Source organism: Linepithema humile, chromosome 2 (assembly GCF_040581485.1).
Source record: "Linepithema humile isolate Giens D197 chromosome 2, Lhum_UNIL_v1.0, whole genome shotgun sequence".
In the NCBI taxonomy this organism is placed as follows: Eukaryota; Metazoa; Arthropoda; class Insecta; order Hymenoptera; family Formicidae; genus Linepithema; species Linepithema humile.
The window spans coordinates 8,052,820-8,074,837 of NC_090129.1; the positions used below are offsets into that span (position 1 = coordinate 8,052,820).

The 22,018-nt window shown below is 38.8% G+C and overlaps 1 protein-coding gene across 2 annotated transcripts in view; it reads left to right on the top strand.

The window, feature by feature from the left end:
- Positions 1-16,539, top strand: part of mthl1 (methuselah-like 1) — a 120,790-nt gene extending 104,251 nt beyond the window's left edge. Inside the window, exons 6-8 of one of the 2 annotated variants that reach the window (XM_012378440.2) lie at positions 3,999-4,137; positions 12,329-12,676; positions 14,236-16,539. In XM_012378440.2, the coding sequence (XP_012233863.1) occupies positions 3,999-4,137; positions 12,329-12,662 (473 nt within the window). In that variant the 3' untranslated portion in view covers positions 12,663-12,676; positions 14,236-16,539. Of the gene's footprint in view, positions 1-3,998; positions 4,138-12,328 lie in introns of both variants that reach the window. The other variant, XM_012378439.2, reaches the window with a different exon arrangement.
- The last annotated feature ends 5,479 nt before the right edge of the window (positions 16,540-22,018 follow it).

A 22,018-nucleotide genomic window follows, 5' to 3' on the forward strand; every position in this document is an offset into this window, starting at 1 on the left:
TCATCTAAAAACGCTTCGATAAATACCCTACCGAAAATATTGGGTTTTTTTTTTATTATTGCATATTTCTCATTTGATTGGATAGTTAAACAGTTAAGCTGACGATGTGTTTGCCGGGCAATCCCTGTATGTATCATCGGATTCACATACCTCGCATTGTGCGTATTTTTAAAAATATGCGTCACATTGTTTTACGTGTACCATCTATTCATAGTTCGATATGAATTCTCGACAAAGCAATTTTGCCACACGATTTTATTTTCACTCTATAACAACGGATTGTCGAGATCTCTTCGCCTGATCAAATTAAAATCAATCGAGAACTATTCTAAAAAATGCATTCCGTATGTTTTCAAAATAGAAATTCAAAAAATTAATTTAATTTAATTTGGTCCTGGAAATTATTAGTTTCTCGCTATTAGATAGTAAATTATTATCTCTCCTGATCAATATTAATTGAGAGAAAAGAGACGTTTGTACGTATGACGCGCATGGACCAGAAGATTTATTTTTACAGACCGACATCACTTTGAAGTATTCTCTTAAATATCGAGCGCGAAATAACGAGGAGTTTCCAAACGCCGCTTAAATCACGAATATTACGAAACCGATTTAATCTCACGGGCGTGCCGAGACCCGTGACAAATACTCGCGCTCGAATTTCCGAGCGGTCCGCCTGAAAAATGTGAGGATATTACGAAAATATTGATGATCTCGCCATCTTTATATACCGTACAGCTTTCGAGGCAGGAATTTTCTCAGGCCGTTGCTCCGGCATTTTATTTCTGCCGCGGATCTATCGCATTGAAATCCGCTTCGAAAAATCGAGTCTTTCGGCCGTGACCGATCAATGGAACGCGCGCGGCGTGCGACTACGTCAAATTTCCTCGCAATCTCCGCCACTTTCGAGATACTCTCGAAAAATCTCAACTAGGTCAGTCACAATTTAATATCTGCGCGGAGGGTAAGTGGTGCATTACCGCATACGAAGCTTGCGCCGTAAGGCTTTTATTTATGGGTTTGTTTGCGGACGCACGGGTGCCCTGAAGCCGATAAGTGGCTACGGAGTCCTCGTGGAAGCCTGTTTCTGGCAGATTGCATCCGTAGTTATGGGGTCGTAGGAGTCGGAACCGGTTGGGGTTGCGAGGGGGTGAATCGCTCCGATAAAAGCGACTCGAGCGTAGAGAGTTTCTATCAAATTACTGCGAAGCCGATCGAAACAACGCCCTTCGCGTATGAATTCTATTGTAACTGTGGCTTAAAACTTTATGTAATTGTGTAAAAAATATTTCATATTTTTCAACTATACTAATAACTGTTATTAATTTAATAAAACATAAATAATATAATAAGAGATACATATTTCATTTTTCTATATACGTAATTGGAGAGAATGTGTGCATTGAAGCTGCTTCATACAAGAAATAAGTATAAATGTGATATTTTTAATGAATTCATTCGTATAAATAATGGTGATGGATTAATATAATAATTGAATTGCTAAATTTAAAAATAATTTATTTTCCGATATTACGTGTGCACCAAATATTGCGCATGAACGAAACATTACTATACCTTGTGTTTCATGGTATCTATATACATAAAATCACAATTTTATAAATTTATTTTTAAATGAAATTAATATCGAGTTAATATTGTACTTATTTTTTATATTCTCTCTTGTATATATATTGTAGTTGAAATTGAGACTTTCGCTGTAATTTGCACGAGAGAAAATAGCGTAAACGATGTTGCCGCGTACAACGGAAATGAATTTTGCGATCGTACGCATATATCTCAAATATCCGTGTTTAACGAACGATGAATGCCGGATATCTGTCTTGAACTTGAAACCGAGCGTGCACGCGTACACCAGCGCGTTGCATATACCAGGAATTCAGAGAGCCGCGCAACCTTGCACCAACGCGGAACCGGGAAACCGATCCGCGATTGGATAAGTACACGCCCCGCGTGATTTACCATAATTTCTGCTAAACACATACCGCCCTTTCCCGGGCGAATGCAATTTCGACGGAATCACGGCAGTCGCGTGATCGCTGGAATACCCTCCTTGCAGCCTACCGTGCGAAGTCTACCGTGCCCGATCGTATGCGTCATTCTTCTTCGTCTTCGAGTCGATAGAATCCTTATTTTCACTCCTAGAATATCGTGCACGAATTTATCATGTGAAATGAAATACGAATCCTGATAGTATCTTTATTATTTTGCGGGAAACATTTTTCTTCAAAGTAGCAAGATTTGCAATTGAATAAAAGAATGAGTTATTACGAAAGACAAAAGCGGCAATAAAAGACAAAGGATACGGTCGTTAGTATTATTACACTTCCGAAACTCGTTTTAAAATGTGCATGTGCATTATATGCATACTTTGAACAAAAAAATTCACACGAAAGTAAATATTCGCGAAAACTACCCCGAAACACTTTCATTTATGTTGCAAAGGATTGCATTCAAACACTCGCAAAAAAATTGCGTTATTATAATATCTCTATATTTGTTTTTAAGCATTTTCCGATTAAAAACATGGGCAAAAAAAGTTTGACCTCGCGGCTTTTGGGGTGAAGAATAATTACATCCCTATTGTAAACGGTGCGTTTGCTGCGAAAACGAAGAGAGCGAAAAATTTAATCGTTTTAGAGCGGGGTGGTACGTAAACAACACGCTATCCGCGCGAGACAAATGTGCAGTAGCGCTGCTGCAAAGTTATCGGCGCGCTATCGGATATTATTGGATAACAAAGTACGCCTCGCCCCATTGGTTATTATCGCTCGCGATCGCGATACGCGTTTTCGCGCGGCATCATAAATAATTAAGAATAAATGAGGGTAGCAACGCGTCGCATTCGGACGTCGTTTAAAAGCCGGGCTTCCGGACGACGTGACGCATTTCGCAGCTCGTATTTTCTTTTTCGCCTTTAATGCGCCGCGCGCCAATATGAACAAGAAAATAAACCGTCCGTGTCCGTCGGCAAGTCGACATCGAGCGATTTATTTGTCCGTCATAAATCGTCCATCTATTTCTGTTTGCGTGCATTACGAAAACTTGTCGTGTTTCCAAACGTGACTTTCCTTTCACAATCGCTAACAGATTTATCGCTAGATTAGTTTCAAATTTTGTAACAGCTCTGTAAAAACTACACAATTTTTTTTATTTTATTATAGCATACAAAATTTGATTTAAGTTTTTTGTGTCAAAAATAAAAAATGCACGATATATTAATATTTATATGTTCGGGAAAATAATAACAGTAGAAGACTTAAGATTAATAATGACGATCTCGACATCGGTATGTAAGATGTCTATCAACGCTGTATATCGAGGTCACTTCCGGTGCGTATCGCGAAGATTGCAAGCGTCTGCGTTTTCTGGCGGCAAGCGGCGTCCGTTTTGCAGACACCATGAATCGCACGTTCTCACCGCGATTGAATTAAGCATCATAAAATTAAACCTGCTAACTCAACTCAACTGATCGCATCGTTTATTATTGAACCCGTTTAAATAGCCGTCCGGATATCTGCCACGCTTTAAATTTGGAGTATCGACCTGGTCGTTCCGTTAAGGTCGTTCCGCGGACACTGTATGATTAATCCAGGTGCAAGGACCGTTTCCGTGCCGATGGATCGTTAGCGAGTCTAAAATAGATATCGGCGTTTGTTTCCTATGCGTGAGCATGGATTCTAAAACGTTGCATGTTCCGATCGCATAAACGCATAAACAAGCGTCTGCGTTTTCAATATTCGCAAAACTTCAGACTCAATTCCAATCGTTTCCAATTCAAAGGCTCGTGCGAAAATAATATACAGTACGTTATTATTATCACAAGTGATATTTTAAGAATATCTTGTTACAATATAAATACAAATTAGCAGTTATTTATTATAATCTACACAATGTTTAAATACAATTCTTGCTTTGTTAAAAACAGATTACGTTTGATTATTTGCGAGTTTTTAAATGTTTTCCGTTTTGTTTTGCAGGTGACATGGAAATCTTGGCTTACTTCTTCGGGCCAGTAGGAGTGCTTTTAGCTATAAATCTTTTATTCTTTGCCGTAACTGCCCGCGAATTGACATGTGGTCTCTGGAAAGGCGAATTCGTAAAAAGCACCACCGAGAGGTAAGTAAACATTCTCCCGGCGAGTTAAAAGAAAAAAGAACCAACAGGTATATATTTTCCTCGATCGTTTAGAGATAAACTTTAACGTTTCCATGGAAATAATTCGTAATGTTATAACTGTTTTAAACGAACATGATATTCATTTGCGTGTTCTATTCGCAAATAACGGATTTCATTAAAAACTGCGGAATAACAATGTTTTGTTTGCACGGATATTCACATTTGCTCTTTACATCAGGAAAAGCTTTTATACTGTAATAAATAGCTTTTTCTGCAACCAAGTTCATTTTATTTCTACATACATTGTGCGGTGGTAACAATGTTTTTGGTGCACTACGTTTTCCAGTCTGCACTTTCTTTCTCGTATTAAAGTATACATCGATATTATTAGCTACTACTATTAATTAGACTTATATTTTTATTAATAAGTTATAATAACGAAATGATGATTATTGCTCCAAACGTGTTGACAATAAAATAAGAAGATAATTTTGTCAAACTTTCGAATATACGAGTTAAAACAGAAACTGCAGCGAAAGCAGTGAGTTAACAGTGATAAGAAGTTTGCTAAATTTGGAAAGGAAATTTTGCATGTCTAATATTGTACAGAAACAGATTAATTTTATCACAGACATTTGTATGTTACATCTGAAAAGGGCAATTATATTAAATACATAAAGAGCTAACAATATAAATTTCTATTTGCAATCATATAAAACAATTTACTCGGTCAAGTGAGACGTATAATAACATTAATCAAAGTAATAACAGCGAACGGGAAACGCGTGTGCGTACAAGATGTCGAGATCAAAGAGATTTAATTATGTTCCGCGAGCAGTGTATCTTCGAATATCTGCCAAACACAACGCGAATATTCGATACTAGTCGGTGCACATCGATGGATTAACAAAGGATTGCTTTGCAGTCCGGTTAGTTTAGTCGAGGCGGCACTAACAGAACCAAACAGCTGATGATTCGCCCAAACTCTGCACAATGCCTCGATCGTTTGCCAATCTTGCAATGCGGCGGATATGGCTTTTCCCTCCGCGAAAAAAATAACGTTTATTTCTCCCTCGACAGCTTCCCGGTAGAAACAGATGGAGAGATTCGTAAATAGATGTCTCGCACTCGTCTCTCGGGATATCGGCCGCCCGATCTTTGTCTCGCGTAAATATTTACTGATTAAGATTTAGCGGATATTTTCTTCTCACGTTCTGCAGTTTCCGAGAAACGGCTTGTGAAAAGGATTGAGAAACCGCGATTCCCGTTCGTGAACTTGCTCGTGAGCTTGCGGGTCTGCTCATTTTCACGCTCGGCTGACTTGCTCGCTCTGCGAGCGCAAGTTAATCGATTCAATTGAAGAATCACATGTGTGGTCTATTGAAATCGAGGTGTCAACTTTGAACGCATTATTTGTGTATAAAGTAAAGTTTTGACATATTAGCTTCTTTTTAAATGGATATCTTTTTGCCTATAATATTTTTTCTGTAAAAAACTTTTCACGTAGAATCATGAAAACCTCTCGCATTGTTAAAATTTAAATGAGCAAAAGAGAATGCGGAAAATATTTAAAGAATGCGTACGCAGTCGAAACACGTTGTACGCTCGTTATATCGGTAACGTTAAACGTTGCTCGTTAGGACGCAAATGAGAAGAGAACATTTCGCAACTATCGCGAACGGGTCATTACGCGATCGTGCGTCGTTTTGATTATTTGCTTTTCGCAAAAAGATGTCGATAACGCGCACACTCGTGAATTGATGCCCTCCTCCCCCGCAATATTTCTGGGAATATTCCGGAATTGTGCCAACAGCCGCGTTTACAAGCCCATTTCCGACGCGCTTTGAAGCAACGATAATAAACGCGGCATTGCACGGCCACCACGAAACAGGAACGCCTGATCGTTTCGTGCGAAACGACACTTTCAGCCGGGAAACGAGCAGATTTTATTGGCTTTACCAAGACGCTCGATTCGTATTTTTTCGCGGGAATACGGGACTTTATTTTGGACACCGAAGGACGACGGCTGGGTTCGTTGAATATCAAGGATAACTGGTAGTGCGAAAACGATCGCGAAAGGATATGTAAAGTCATGCGAGCCGAGGAAAGTCTTTGGAATATCAGTGTTTATTTCAGCGTATTTTTATGTACTTTGATACGAACAACCGTTTATTGTAATATTATAAATTTTATTTTTTAACTTCGAGTAAACTTTAATATATTCTGAATTCTTAATTTAATTAAAGTTAACACTAAAAATTATAAACATTTTGGCGTTGAAATTGCAACAAAGCACGGTTTCGATTCTTTTCACGAGTATTTTTATCAAATTTAAATAAAAATCGCAATACATTGTACGCGAATCAGATAGTATGATACAGTTTTTCTCATTTAAAAATTGAACGTGTAAATGGATGACAACATAATAATTTTGCACAAAAATTCCGGCGCGTTAGGCAATCAAAATATTTTCCACTTTTTTCCACGACGAAAGGTGTTTAACACCCCGTAGTTTCCGATCATCTGTACGGCGGGCGAATTCTTTTTATAGAGTGCAGACTTCACGCAGGAGAAGGTTTATTTTATTACCTTCCAGCCGACTGATATCAGGCAATCGTTATTTTCCATTCGTTCGACGATCCGCTTACATCCTTCCGCTCTATTCGAGATTGATATTGACGATCCCAGTTCGCGATTTCGACGATGCTATTCGCCCGTCGTAATGTATGTACGCGAACACAATACGTGGCCATTGTGCTGGTAAAGAAAACGTAATCCCATATGTATAGATTTCACTTCGTTCTGAGTTTACTTTATACCTCCGATGCGGGTTTTGTTCATTATGTTCGTTCACGTGATTTCCGGAACATTTGGACGAGAATAAATTGCCTTACGAAACCTTTCAAACATCTGCCAATATTATATTTAAGATAACAATATTATTCTGATAAAAAGTAAATCTTTTGTTTTTCATCGATAAGATGCAATAAGTATATTATCAAAGTTGATTTAGTTTAACTAATATATACATCAAACTTAAATAATTAATTTACTGAAATATAAAAAAATGTTAATATTTTTCAAGAAATTTTCCACTTTATACATTTATTAGACGTAACAAGTAGATTAATAAAAATTCTCGCGGCAAAAGTTCTTTTTGTTATACGTGTCGAGAGCGCAATTATGGCGATATATTAGTTGAGTGAAAAGCTTTCGCGAAAAATCCTCTGACGTTTTAAAACGGCCCACGGCTATTCCCACGCGACCGGCCAAAGTTTCCCGCGGCGCAAATAACGTACGGACGTCACGTCCGATTTGACGGAGAAAGGAATAGCCGACTTGAATTATTCTCGGACCTGACAAAAGGTGACGATGGTGGCCGCAGGGGCATAAACGCGGTGAAACACTCGCAATAACCGTCGGGAGTGCAAGAGTGTCATCCGACGTGCGGATCCAGTTCGCAGCCTAATGTACTGTCGTACCTCACGCCACCTTTTTTCCCCAGTCGCGGTCGCGTAAAGTGGAGATCTGTGTTTCCTCGGTTTCGACTCGCAGCCGAGATAGCAGCGGATAGCGGATTCACCGCGCTAAAAAATATTTCATGCTGACGCTCGACCGCCCGCACGGAGAAAACGTGCGACAGTATTTCTGTGCGACGCGACCGCGCGAGAAAGGGAGAGAAAGAGTCGTATAAATATACTTATACAGCGCGCTCTTTTTATTTTTCTTTTTATTTTAGAGAGATACCTGCCCGCGTGCGTCCGCCGTGCCCGTAAGTTGCCACTTCTTGGCGTTTAAATTGTGAAAAGAAGGATTTTCACGTTATATCGTACCTTTATGTCTCCCCGTGATATGTGTTTCTTGGAAGAAAGTACCGAGAGTCGTTCAACTGCTCGCAGCCGAGATTTATAAGCGCGAATACATCTGTTAGCAAGACGCAACACACTTTTATATCGCGATTGCGGTTGATATACATCCCCCCATAACTTGTTCATATTTATTTGCCCATATTTATCTTCTTGCATTCATACTTGTATAATATTTCCATATATTTAATCCTTGTAAATTGCAAATTAAGCTGTTTGACAGCTCGAACATCGAATTACACCCGATATTTTATTAAACTATAAATATAATATATTATTAAATCCTATATATAGAAATACTATACAATATCTGACTTATAATATTGTAATAAACTTCAAATTTTTTCTTTATTTCTTGAAAATTTTATCATTGTAGAGAGTTAAAATTTTATCGAGTTACCGGAACGAAATATTGAATTTGTTGCAGCGTGCGAAAAATTAAAGCCCCTAATTGCAGCTGTGCTGCAACGGTTTCGGAAACCGTAAATATTTCCTCAATCCTTCAACATCCTCTTCATTAGCTTCTATTCTCCGACAGTAGGCACTGTGTATAGCGAATTATTATATATGTATTGGCTATAAAGCCAAGCGTTTACCGCGTGTTCAAAAATAGCATAAATATGTACTGCATGCCTTATAAATGATTAACTACGTACACGTCAAGAAACTTCTAAAGCCGCCTGACAACGAGTAAACAAGTACTTTCGCGATGTTTAAAATTTTATTCCGAGTCGTCGACCCCTTCTAGCCGGCATCAAGCCGTATTTGATATTTCCCAGTCATCCTCGCGGCCGCGCAAATTTCTCTCCGCCGTCTACTCGTGTCAATTAACTCCGTCGTCGAGTTCGCAGACCTTCCGCCATCCTCGCCACCCGCGAAGATTGACATTTATTTGCAACCACGAATAAACGCGCGTAAACGCTCACGACTGTCTATTTCAGATCGTTTTTCGTCGCGGTGTCTCTGCATCCGTCGCTTTCATCTTCCGAGTTTAGCACGGCCCTCTTGGTGCGACTCGTCCGATATCAATCATTTGTACCGTCGATTCGACACGATAATAAATGAGATCTACTCCTGTTCTTTTTCATTGAAGACTTAAATAAAGAAACATGGAATTACAAATAGAGATGTGTTTCATTGACGCGTAGCGTAGAATTTTACATCAATTATTCTCTTAACGGTTGATCGCATTCTTTGCATATTTGGAAAAATCGCACGAATTAAAATGAAAATCTACGTTTTAAATTACAGATTAATATTTCGTAAAATCGAAATACCACGGACTTAGAATTATTTTATCGGAACACGTCAATTTTTCCTTTTAAATAGTACAGTTGAACAAATATTTGTCGTCCGATATACGATAATACGATAAAGAACATAACTGCATTTAGAAAATAGATTTTATCGTATATATAGATATCGATGTGTAACGACTTCGCTATTCGGTTTTATTTGCTCGACGACAGAAATTGCGCTATAAAACAAAAAAAAAAAAAACGAAGAACGTATACTTCGTGATTGCTCGTGCGTTTCTCTTTCCTGTTTTCTCGATCCTTGATAATGGACATCTTCCTCCGCGTCCTTTGTGCCAAGGCCGTTGCCTCCTGAAATTCTCGCGTTTCTTTTCCGCGCTCTCTCGCACATTCCACTCTTCCCTTTCCTCGCATTGTCTCGCGTTACACACTCAGCCGGTCGCACTGAGTGGTGCAGCGAGATTCAATATTTACGGAGCTCCCGTGCGTGGACCATTCCGTCTCTCATTTGCTCGCACTTCACCTTCCTCCCGCAGGAATCATCTGGTCATTGTTGTTCGTCCTGCTCATAATATTGACCTCGCGATACCGTACTTTTCTGCTTCCACATATTCCAGCCTATACATCCCGCTTCCGGTCGTGCTTTGTCCAATGCGCGACAGCTGTCACGGTTGATTGTATCGCATTCATTCAGTAGCGCTTCGAAACCTTTTTCGTTTATTCATCGTCTGCTCGCGATTTTGCAAAATTTTCGTTCGGATGTATGACAGAGGTAATATTTCACGTAACACTTCCACGGATGAAAGCTTTGACAACAGGCGCGATATTACTTTGTTTGTAAAATAGAATTTCTCAACAGTTTCATATTATATCGCGAAGCGATTAGACGAATGTGTTTCGCAATTTTTTTATCATTATTCTGTGCTTGAATACGTGAAAAGATTTCTCAAGCAGCTATTTAAGCTAGTCAGAATGTATATATCCGAACAATACGTCCGTACACTTGGAAGCTACGTAATAACGGCAAAAAGATCAGATTAAGAAACAATTAAATCTTTTCATTGCTTATTTATGATTTAGATGAGAGTAATAAAACTGTAGCGCGTCGTAATTGAAACGACACACTACGCAAGTTTTATTATTTCTACTGGAATTTTTGTTTGCTAACACTTCTGTTTGCTTTTATGAAACCGACTTTGCTTATCACTGTTTTCAAATATCTTGATTTCTCTTTTTAAAATTTTTTTTTAATTCATATAAAACTGATTTTTTTCTCATCAAAAGGATTACTGCATAAATATTGTTTCACGGATTGTGTTTTGATAGTGCAGTTAGATTACAAAAATAACGTTAGAGTCATTAAATTATTTTCAACCTGACCATCGTCCTCATCTCTTTCCTCGCCACATCCTTCTTCCACTGTCGGCGTTATTTTCAGCCTATCGCGGCACTCGCGCATTTCCCCTTTGGAGTTCCTCTTCTGGTTTTGCACTCACGCGACCGAGTGAGACTGCACGCGGACCGTTCATAATAATTAGCAATGCCAACGAAAATAGAATTCTCGGTGCCGCGACCGACGGTGCGCGTCAGGATAATACCGGTCGGACGCCGGTTTACGTAGAGCGACATTATGATGCCCATAATTCTGCGATATGTTCCTATATTCGCCGCGCTGTTACGGGCTGCGAATATTCTGACGGCGCGCATTAATAATGCTTTGACTTCGAAGCCCCGCGATGGGACACGCATATATTATATGCGATGCAGAGCGCATCGAATCGATGCTACGCGAATGCATTCACTCGCGAGACTCGCCGACGCGCTCGCTCGACTGTCGGCTTAATAACGCTTAATAACGATCTAAGTGCGATTATCTGCATTTATTCCACGACGTTTCCGGCCGTGAAGAATTGCGGGGCTTCGTTAAAGGCCGAATACCTTTTATGCTTTTTTTATGAATATCAGATTAAGAGTATTTATTCGAATGCTAAAAATTAATGACCATGAATCATTATCAATTACAATTCTTGCAATCAATGTGCCATTGCGAATTTAATTTAATTTTTTTTAACATATTCTTTCCACGATTTTTATTTGTAAAATTGAAGGAAAATTGTGACTTTTATTAATATAACGTATGATTCTTCAAGGACAAACAAAGAAAGGTAATAAGAATCAGAGATACGCGGATGCTGAGAAGCGCAATAGATATTATAAATTAACGCACAAAGATGACAAACACGTTTCGGCCATAATTTTATGCCATATTGCTCTCTTTAGTTAAATAGAATATAAAGAAGGAAGGAAAAAGTTCAAGTTACACAGAATACTTGTAATTTTTACAATAATATGAATATAAAGTTAAGAATTTGTTGTCACATAATCGTATTTCGCGAACGGAACAGAAATTTCCAAAAGCCAATAACTTACATGCGAGGAGCATGATAGTTGTCTATTATTCGTAGTGAGACGAAGCGTGTCTCGCATATCAAATGAGCAATGTCAATTAATCGTGTAGCATTTACAACCATTACACACGTCACGTAAAGCACACGATTGTTTTATTGACCGTCGGGGAGTGTCCCGCGTGTTGCAGCGCGATAAATAATTTCTTGCAATATCGCATTTAATGCCACCAACACAACGATCGTGGCGTAAACAATAGCGAAATGTCATCCGCGCTATTACAATCAATTGCACTCATGATCTTTCGTGCTTGCGGCCTCTTCGGTTCACATATACGAGCTAATTGATAGCTTGGCTAAAATTACAGACGTGCCCTCTCCGCATGACACTCTATCATCATCATCATTTCATTTTCTATTATCATTATGTGAACGATCGCCATGAACGATGCACGATATTGCCTTCAAGGTTTTCGAAGATATAGCATCTCGCCGTTTTATTGATAGAATCGCTCTTTACGAATTGATGACTGTGTCAGAATTATTGGACCGAAGTATTGGACGGCGGCAATTTATCAATCGCGATTCTTTGCATTTCTCGCTTGAAAACAGCTCGGAAGTATTTCTCGCATTTGAGTTTTTCGTCTCTGTTTTTTGCTTTCAGGGCGACGCTCGGCCGCATATGCATGAAGCTGGTAATCGTGATGGGCATCACCTGGGTGGCTGACGTGCTTTCCTGGGCGGTCGGTGGGCCGCAATACATCTGGTACGTCACCGACTTGATAAACGCCTTTCAAGGAGTGCTGATCTTCGTGGCAGTCGGCTTTCAGCCGCAAGTCCGCGCGGCCGTGAAGAGATTCTTCAGCAGAAATCCGCAGATCAACGCCGGTCGTCAGGGTAACGGCCACAGCACCACCAGCCACGGCATGCCCAGCATGGGCGACAGCGTCACGCAGAATCCAAGCACCAAGACCGCGCCGTTGGAGACCATCTGTTAGGACGGTCCGTCGCGGTAAGAGTCACGTCGATCTTCGCACGACGAGTTTCGGCTGGTACAATCGTCACTCGCGAACGCGAAGCACGGCGAGCACGATGAAAGCCGCGTTCACCGACAAATAAGCGTGATAAGTGATTCGATCGCGACTCGAGCTCCTCAACTTAACGAGTCGTTAGAGCCGGCCCCGCCGAGAAGTCGGAAGCTCACGGCTGCAATTTGAGATTCGCGATCGAAGAAGATTCCTGCCGAGATTACACGGCGACGCGCGCCCGAAAGGGCCGTAACGAGTCCGCGGTAGTGGTTTCCACTCACTCCGGAGATCGCTCTCCGCGAGAATAGTGATTGCACTTCGCGTCGACGAGTTTTCCCGCCGTCGTAGTAAACCGTGCCGTGCGCGAGCATCTCCGCCGCGTTTACGCGACGGCGGACAGTTTTTTTACTCTTTCGCCAGCGAGATAACTCGCTCGTCGAGTCACACTTTATGCACGGTGTAGCTTCTGTCAACCGCCGATGCATCGAGGAATCATCGTAACGTGCAATTGACCGGAGAAAACGTTCACCGCGGAATCGATCCGACGAGAGAGGACATCTCCTCACAGGTCTGTTGACCTGTGAAGTTCGTGAGATCTCGCTGAAAACGCTTTCGTATTGACACTTGCCAGACAGTAAGCAAGTTCGCACAAGTTCCGCGAGACATCTGAAAAGCACACGAAAGTAATTAATATTTCTTTCCAACATATTGTAAACACATTTTAGATCTTCTTGCCATTGGAGTTCTCTCGTGAAAACCTAATCTTCCTTATTGCGATTATCGAATAGGAAAATAAAATCTCACGCATCCTGTAAACGTCGCGTTATTTTCTTAAAAAAATTGTTTTTGTATCCGCGCAACAAAATTAGATAAAACGGCACATTCGTAATTTCTTCCGCTTACTTTTGTGATTATATATTGCGCAAAATTACGCTTTTTTTTTTTTTTGAAAGATTCAAATAGCAAGAAAATCTAAAATGTGATTACGATGTGACTTTGAAAAACGTCTTGATTACTTTCGGTGTTTATCGAGTAATCGCGAACGGTGATTAACACTTCACTCGCGATCGTATCTCCGGTGAAATGCAACTAGAAAAACAGCGATCTATAATCTGAAACCTCGGTAAAGTTGGCAGTCTTGTTTAATCGAAGTGCACCATCTACAAACCATCAGATTGTACGAGCCGAGCGGCAACGCGTTTTGTCTTTGATTCTGAAAACTGGATGCACTCGCATTGACAAAGATAGATCGCGAAATTTCACCGACGAAAGAACACTGATTGTCTATTCCTGTTTTGGTACTACCGGAACACCACGCGATCCATCTTCTCTGACATAAGCAATTACTCACTGTACGCAATTAGCGGCGACTCTTTTGCTACGCGATATCTCGCGTTCATCTCGCGATAGAGCGTTTTTTGCAGAAACGGAAAAACGCGATATTGAAAATTAATTAAAAGGCGCAACCGGGAGGGCTTCGGATTATACTTTCGAATTATGCCGGATTTCGTATTATAATATATATATATATATATTTTTTCAGTTCATAAGCTCAACAATTTTACACTCGAGATGTGTCTAACAGACAAGACACTGTACAGATGTCTGTATACATCCGTGACGTATTTATCACAAGCACGACGCGAGAAGAAGTGCAGAACGTTTTGAACGACGGGTGTTAGACATCCAGACAAGACAAATGTCTGAACGACACTGCGAAGGCATCTAGAAGATGTTCCACTTTTTCGACGTCTTTTAATTGTCTTTTGGATTTGTTATTTATTTAGATTTTTCTTGTTATATTCCGGTAATACTTCTTTCAGAACTTCTAGTTCTAGAACTTCTTTGGTAATGTCTGCTTTTAGTAACAGTCAGTCTTTCATTTAAAACGTATTTGATTTTTTCGATTATCGCATCTTCATCAAACTGCACTTCGTGTTTTGTTGGATTACATTAACATCAATATTTTTGTTATCGTTAAGGATTATTGAACATTTTTGTGGACGGATAATCGCTCAGACGACACATAGTAAGTTTAATTGCAAACATTTTAATTTCTTTTCTTTTTTAATTTTATTAATTTCTAAACATCTGTGTTTTAGCTATTCGTAGGGTGATGTAACGTCCAATTAGGAGGACAAATATATCTTTCATTTATTTTCCCGAACGAGATATTGCTAATAATTTTCAATTTGTGTGATCACTTTGTCACAAATTAATATAATATGCAAACATGTTAGAAGAAATATATTCCGTATATCTTCCAAAAAAGGTTCATCCATGGTGTCGTATATCTTTCGATATATCTTTACACTAATCAATAATCCTTAACGGTCCAATAATATTTCAATAACGAATAATAAATGATGTTGCACATTTTATTGCCGCCAAGTACAATCTGAACTTAACTTTTCTTCCGAAATTCTCCATTTATCTGAAGAAAAATCGAGCGTTCAAAATTTACGTTCAGAATTGTGATTAGTGAATTCGTTCAGCGATTGCGAAAATGCGCTAAGCACATCCTCACGCGACTCCGAGTAAAATCGATCGATACAATCATAAATCAGAATTTAATAGTTGATATGTGGCTAACAGACAATGACGCGCACTCTTCGGACCTTGGTAACCGACAGAAACAATGCGTGATTTATGATCGAGGCGAGTTAATATTTTTCCTTCGGCGGACAACGATATTCATTGATATTAATAATATCGGCCCACGATGAGCGCAAGTATCTCCGCAAGATCAATCATTTCCAACAATAAAGACAATGGAGTGTCACTGCCGCGCTCGGAAATGAAAATTAGACGCTTCAAAATTACACGGTTTTGTATGATCGCATAATTGCGCAATTTCGCGGTTTCGTGAAACGATTTCACAAGAGCCACTTTGTGATAATGTAATCTAATCCTTTATATCGACAATTCGTCACGATTGCTGCGTAAATTATAATAGAAGATTTCGAAAATACAATTTTACAACCGCAACGGACATTGCGTTACATTTATTATGACGTAAGAGCGTAACAGCATTGACAGAATGTTTGACGAGAGCCCGGCACGCACTTTCTGTAAACTTAATGATAATTGGTCTCGAAAAATCGAGACCAAAAAAAAGCAAAAAGAGCTGCGTATCAAAGGATGATCGAGGTTCATCTTGAGTTTCCTCCCGAGTCCTCCCTCCTTCCTTATTCGTCGGATGTTATCGAATCTAGGAGCAATTGTTTTTCCGTTTCCTTTAACATAAATTTGCATTGACGTCGTTAGACGGTCCGGCAGGACGGCGCTATGCGGCCGGCATTAACATGTAACATTGTAACTTTGGAACAAAATTTATCACTGATCAGTCGGACCGTCCTGTTCGGCACCGAGCATGTAAAAAAGCTCTATTGCATTGCGCGCTGCGTGAACGGCATGTAAAAACGTTCCGCACGTTCGCGGTACATGCAATTTACCGGCATGTGCGTCGCTCCACGCGCACACCAATAATGCGTTTATGCAATTGTTGAAAAGTAAATAGTCCTTTTACACAATGTCGTTCCGTCCTGTGGTTTTTACATGAAAGGAATTAAGCGCGGCAATTTCATTTCGAGTTGAATTTCGGAAATATATTCTCACTGACTGTATGGTTTATTAGATTCTTGACGAAATGTAGTGTCGATTTTTTTTTTAGATCTCTCAAGGATTAAATAATTTTTATGGCACGTTATTGTATTTTTTTTATCTGAAAAAAATTTTATTTCAAAAAAATGTATTTCTAATAAAAGGCGCATATGTTTTAATATAAAAACGGTTTACTTTTTTTTTTTTTTTTTTTTTTTTTTTTGTAAATCTCTTGTTTAATTTACGACGAAGACATAAAATGTGGTCAGAAAGGACTCCTAGAAGAAAATTCCAAAGGAACTCTCGTTTACAAAATTATACTGCCAAAGATACTATATCAAGTATATAAGAGTAATCAGAATATATATCAACCGCAAAATAACTGCCACTTCGGAAACTTTTTTGAAATTTTACGAAAGTATTTCGATAGTCGCTCGATAGTACAACGAATCACGGATCGTCAACGTTTGCCGCACGAACGAACAAGTTCAACGCGACGAAACGTGTCCCGTTCGCAGAGGACAGTAAACATTCATTATTTACAAACGCGCTTGAAAAGAGCCAGACTCGGTTTGCGCGACTCTGAGACGTCGGTTTCGCACCGGACGAGGCTTTTGCTGCGAATCGCGCGTACACTAAATCATGCGTAGGTAGGTCAAGGCATATAATCGATGTCAACTCGTGACAATACACACTAGGAATTTAATGCCTTCTGAAATGCCTTCCAAATGTGGTATTCGACATACCGAATTGTATACAAAGAGGACCCGGACGACGAAGTCGACGATCTCGCCGGTTCCTTGCGCCGCGCCGGCGTGACTTCTCGCTTTTTTCCGCGCGAATTTAATCCTTTAACTGCGACACATAAGATCGCTTTCTCAAAATTTCTGATGAAATATTAGGTCCTTGAATAAGTTCTCGCTGTTTCTTAAAAGATGGCGTAGCGGCACTCTGTGCATGGAATTTCGTACGGAAACGCATCAGCTAAGTAGTACTATATGTAACCTCAAATTCTAGTAGATACAGTTTACCACAGTGTCAACCACGTGTTTAATTACCTATTGCGAAAATGTCTACTTTTGTGCCAAATAAAGTGTTTTTGCGGGGAATTTTATTGCACTGCTTTATTCAAAAGAAATCTGCAGCTGAAGCACACAGAATTCTTGTTGAAACATATGGTGACAATGCTCTGTCGAATACGACATGCAGAGACTGGTTTAGGCGCTTTAAAAATAATGACTTTGACCTTGAAGATAAAGAACGTTCTGGAGCACCGACAAAGTTTGAAGACGAAGAATTGGAGGCATTGCTTGATCTAGATCCATGTCAGACGCTAGTAGAGCTCGGGAAAACATTGCAAGTAGATGCGTCAACAGTTTCAAAACGTTTAAAAGCGTTAGGAATGATCCAAAAGCAAGGACATTGGGTGCCGTATGAGTTGAAGCCGAGAGACGTTGAACGACGTTTTCTCATGTGTGAATTGCTGCTTCAACGGCATAAAAGAAAAGGTTTTCTGCACCGTATCATCACTGGAGATGAAAAGTGGATACACTACGATAATCCTAAGCGTAGAAAATCGTGGGGTAAGCCCGGCCATGCATCAACATCGTCGGCAAAGCCGAATATCCATGGTTCGAAACTTCTGCTCTGCATTTGGTGGGATCAGCAGGGCGTAATTTATTATGAGCTGCTTAAACCTAATGAAACTATCACGGGAGCTCGCTATCGACTTCAGATGATGCGTTTGAGTCGAGCTCTAAAAGAAAAGCGGCCACTATACGGGCAGAGACACGACAAAGTCATTTTGTTACATGACAATGCTCGGCCACATGTGGCAAAACCAGTCAAAACTTACCTGGAAACGCTTCAATGGGAAGTTCTACCTCACCCGCTGTATTCACCGGACATAGCCCCCTCGGATTACCACTTGTTTCGGTCGATGGCGCATGGTTTGAGCGAGCAGCGCTTCCATTCTTTCGAAGAAACCGAAAAATGGGTCGATTCATGGATTGCGTCAAAAGATAAATCGTTTTTTCGACGGGGGATTCAATTACTGCCAGAAAGATGGGAGAAAGTGGTCTCTAATGATGGACAATACTTTGAGTAAAGTTATTGTAAGCCTTATATTTTAAATTAATGTTTTTTTTAACAAAAAAAACAGCGAGAACTTATTCAAGGTCCTAATAGAATTGCGATACTTTAATTGCGATACACCACCCAAATTTATTATTTCTACATTGATAAATATAAAAAAAAAACGATGTGAATTAATTGTCGAGAAATCTCCGTTCACTTCAGTCTTGCTCTTATTGCAAAATTATGAACAGAGGCGTATGTATATATAATACATATATAAATACAATATATGGTATTCGCGCAACTAAAGGTTTAGTAACTTTCCGTGACGATTTCCTCGCCGTTCCATTCGTCGCCCGAAATTATCGCCTGCATTTAACAGCGAGCTGTGCGGCGAGCTACTTGCAACGCGATGGATTCCATTTATGGGCGGAAAGAAATCGCAAATACCATTTGCAATGATTGTTTCGTTTGTGTCCGGACGAGATGTATCGCAGCACAAATATAATGAATAATATTCGTGGGAGCGTTTTGCATTGTTGTTACAACGGAGAGCATTTTCTTTCGCAAAAATACGATGCATGTAACGAAAAACAATGACGCTTCCCAATCGTACTGAATTGTGATTACCGTCGGAAACAAATATACGTAGGATTAGTTGTAATCAAATGTAGAACTATATGAAGAACCTCGCCCGAGTTTTCGAGCCTTCGTACGAGAAATTGGCGTTCAGTTCGTTCTCAACGCGTTTAGAAATTAGAGATTAGGGAGTCGTCGTTTATTTTTTCAAGTGCATCTAGAAAGAGACTGATAACGCGCACCCACATTATCCACGATCCGGATTAGTCGGGATTGCCTGATCTGAGTGAGAATATCTCGTTTTGAGAATATGGTCAATTTACGATACAAGTTCTTATGGAAAAATCATATTCATAACTTCTGAGTTGTAAGCTTCAACTTATTTAATTAAGCCATTAAATTATTAATAAAAATATTAAATTATAAGAGTGCTTAACATTGCAACAAGTTTTATTTTTTGTTTAATTTCAAGTTCAAACCTTCAATCTTTGATAAAATTTTTATTTTCGGCAAGCAACCGATGTGATTAATGTTGAATATAAAAAAATTGCGATAAATAATTTTTTTTTTCAATATTTTTTGATAAGAATCTAGGTAGACAAAACTTTCTCTTGTCTATTTAGAATATTATACCAGCGATAATATGCTTATGAAAAGGCGAGTTATTCGGTGAATCAGAATCAGGTCGTCCCGAAAACAACGTTAGTTCCTTTTTTTTAGTATATACGACTGCAAAATAACGTCGCTCCTCGGCTGACTTTTTCCTCGTGCATTTATCAAAGAATCTGCGCAAGTAATTAATCGCGTTCTCGCGGTAATACATTATAACAAATTGATTTCCCGCAATTGCGTTTCGGGAAAACTGGTTTGGGGAAATCGAGCAGCTGGGCCGGCGACGTTATTAAACTGTGTTAAAGTGTATGCGTGTGCATGTATGCCATCGCGGGAGGCGATTAATTAATCGCGTGACAGTGCGTGCGTGTGTAAATCCGCGTGTGTAATTAGCGTATTAACGAGCAGCAACGTTGTTAGAAGCGACGTAATCGCACCGAATAATCCATAACGAAAGAGTGACAGTTTTAACACATTTTGTCGCGCACAACGATCCGTCAGTTATAATATTGAACATCCGTTCTTCAGTTATGTCGCATTAACGCAATAGAATTTAAGGGACTGTTATTTATCGACATAGAAATATGTATTAATAATAAGACTGTCACTGTACATAACGGCATTCACAATAATTCACCTATCATTGCACTCTTGTAGATAACATTTTTAATTATTATTATTATTATTGTCACGCTGTACCATTGTTATTATTACTATTAACACTTACCTTTTTCTTATTATTATCACAATTAATATTATTATCGTTATCCGCGATTGTGACGCTTGTTTTAACCAAATTAAGCACCAAATTAACCAAATTAAGCGTGTCAAGGCTTAGTATAGCAGTAAATTACTGTAATATTATAGATTAGTTTTGTGCGAGAATATCGAGAAGTAAATATCGGAATCTGGTCAAAAAACAATGTTTCTATTGAAATTTTGAAAAAAGAGAAGCAACTATCTTCGTCTGTAACGGATATAATTTTTGCATATACGAGAATAATCGCAAAACTCTGAAGAACTTCTTCAATTCTTCAAAAATATAATTGGAGAATTAAACATGCCATTAAAAGGAAAAGAGCAACTTTATTAGTTTTGACTTAATATGTTAATTTTTTTGCACAAAATACAAAGGAAGCAACAAATGTTATTTATGTTTAATTGCGAAATGTGATCTTTAATTAGATTTTAAGTCTTAATTAGATCGGTCCATCGCATGGCGAATTTCATGCTTGTATATTAAATCCGTTCAAAGGGATACGACGATAGTTTCTCAAGTACTAAATTATGATAGTCGACGACGAGCTAAGGAAGTAGCCTTAAAGTAATTTATTCGAATAGATTATTGACGTAAAAATGTAACGATACCGATTAGATATAACATACACTGTAGCTTGCCAGTACGAATAGTGTTAAGGGATATCTTTCGAACTTTTTGCGAATCGATCTTTTGTATAAAAGAGGCTCCAAACGACAAATATGTATTGTCATTCGATACGAAGTATACAAAAGCCAATCGACAAAAAGAGAATATCGAAGGCTACGTATGCGCGTACAATACGACATGCAAGTTTATGCGTATTTGGCTGTAATTAATTTCGCTAAAGCGATGTTTGAGAATTCGTAAAGAGTGAAAGTTATCAGAAAGTTAAATAAATGTAACGAATGCATATTATATCGGTGACAATATAACTCTATTATTCGCAGACTAGATGTACCAAATTGTTTAATACATTTCGATGGTTTTATAATATTGCAAATGTATAAATAATTGCATATGTGCAAGTTTTTAGATTTATTTAACTTGTAAATCGGACGTTACATTTAATATAGACACATTTTCGTCGTTTTTTAAATCGGACGAAAACAAATTTCTACTCTGTACTTTGATACTCTTTTTTACATTTCACCACTTCGAAAGTGTTTCACTGCCAGAAAACAATATCAGACTTGAACACATCGCGAGCGCGATTTTTGCACTCGAGCGAAAATTTTGTTAAGTAAAATTGTACGCGACAAAAACTTTATGAGAAAACGGAGGCTATATACGTAGACAATAGTGTGTCAACCTCTCATATAACTTACTGTTAGCAGTAACTTCATTAATCACATACAGTATAAGTAGCTATTGTAATAGCGAGCGAAGAAACATTTACAAACGATCATACGCTGTCGCCGATCGTACACCATTCCTATATAATGTATCGTAACAGTATTTGCTATTGCACTAATGGTAGTAAAAAAGCTGTTAGTATAAAAATTGTGGTTTTATTAATCAACCGTCAACCTTTATTTTCCCTAATTAAATTCAGAATGGATAAATTTGGCACAAAGAACTGATTGCGATTTTCTTACCCTTGTTAATCTTTTTATTTTTTTGTTTCCTGTCTAAATAATTATATAACAGAGATATTATAATATTAATGGTAAAATATAAGGTTTCAGAAATCAGTATA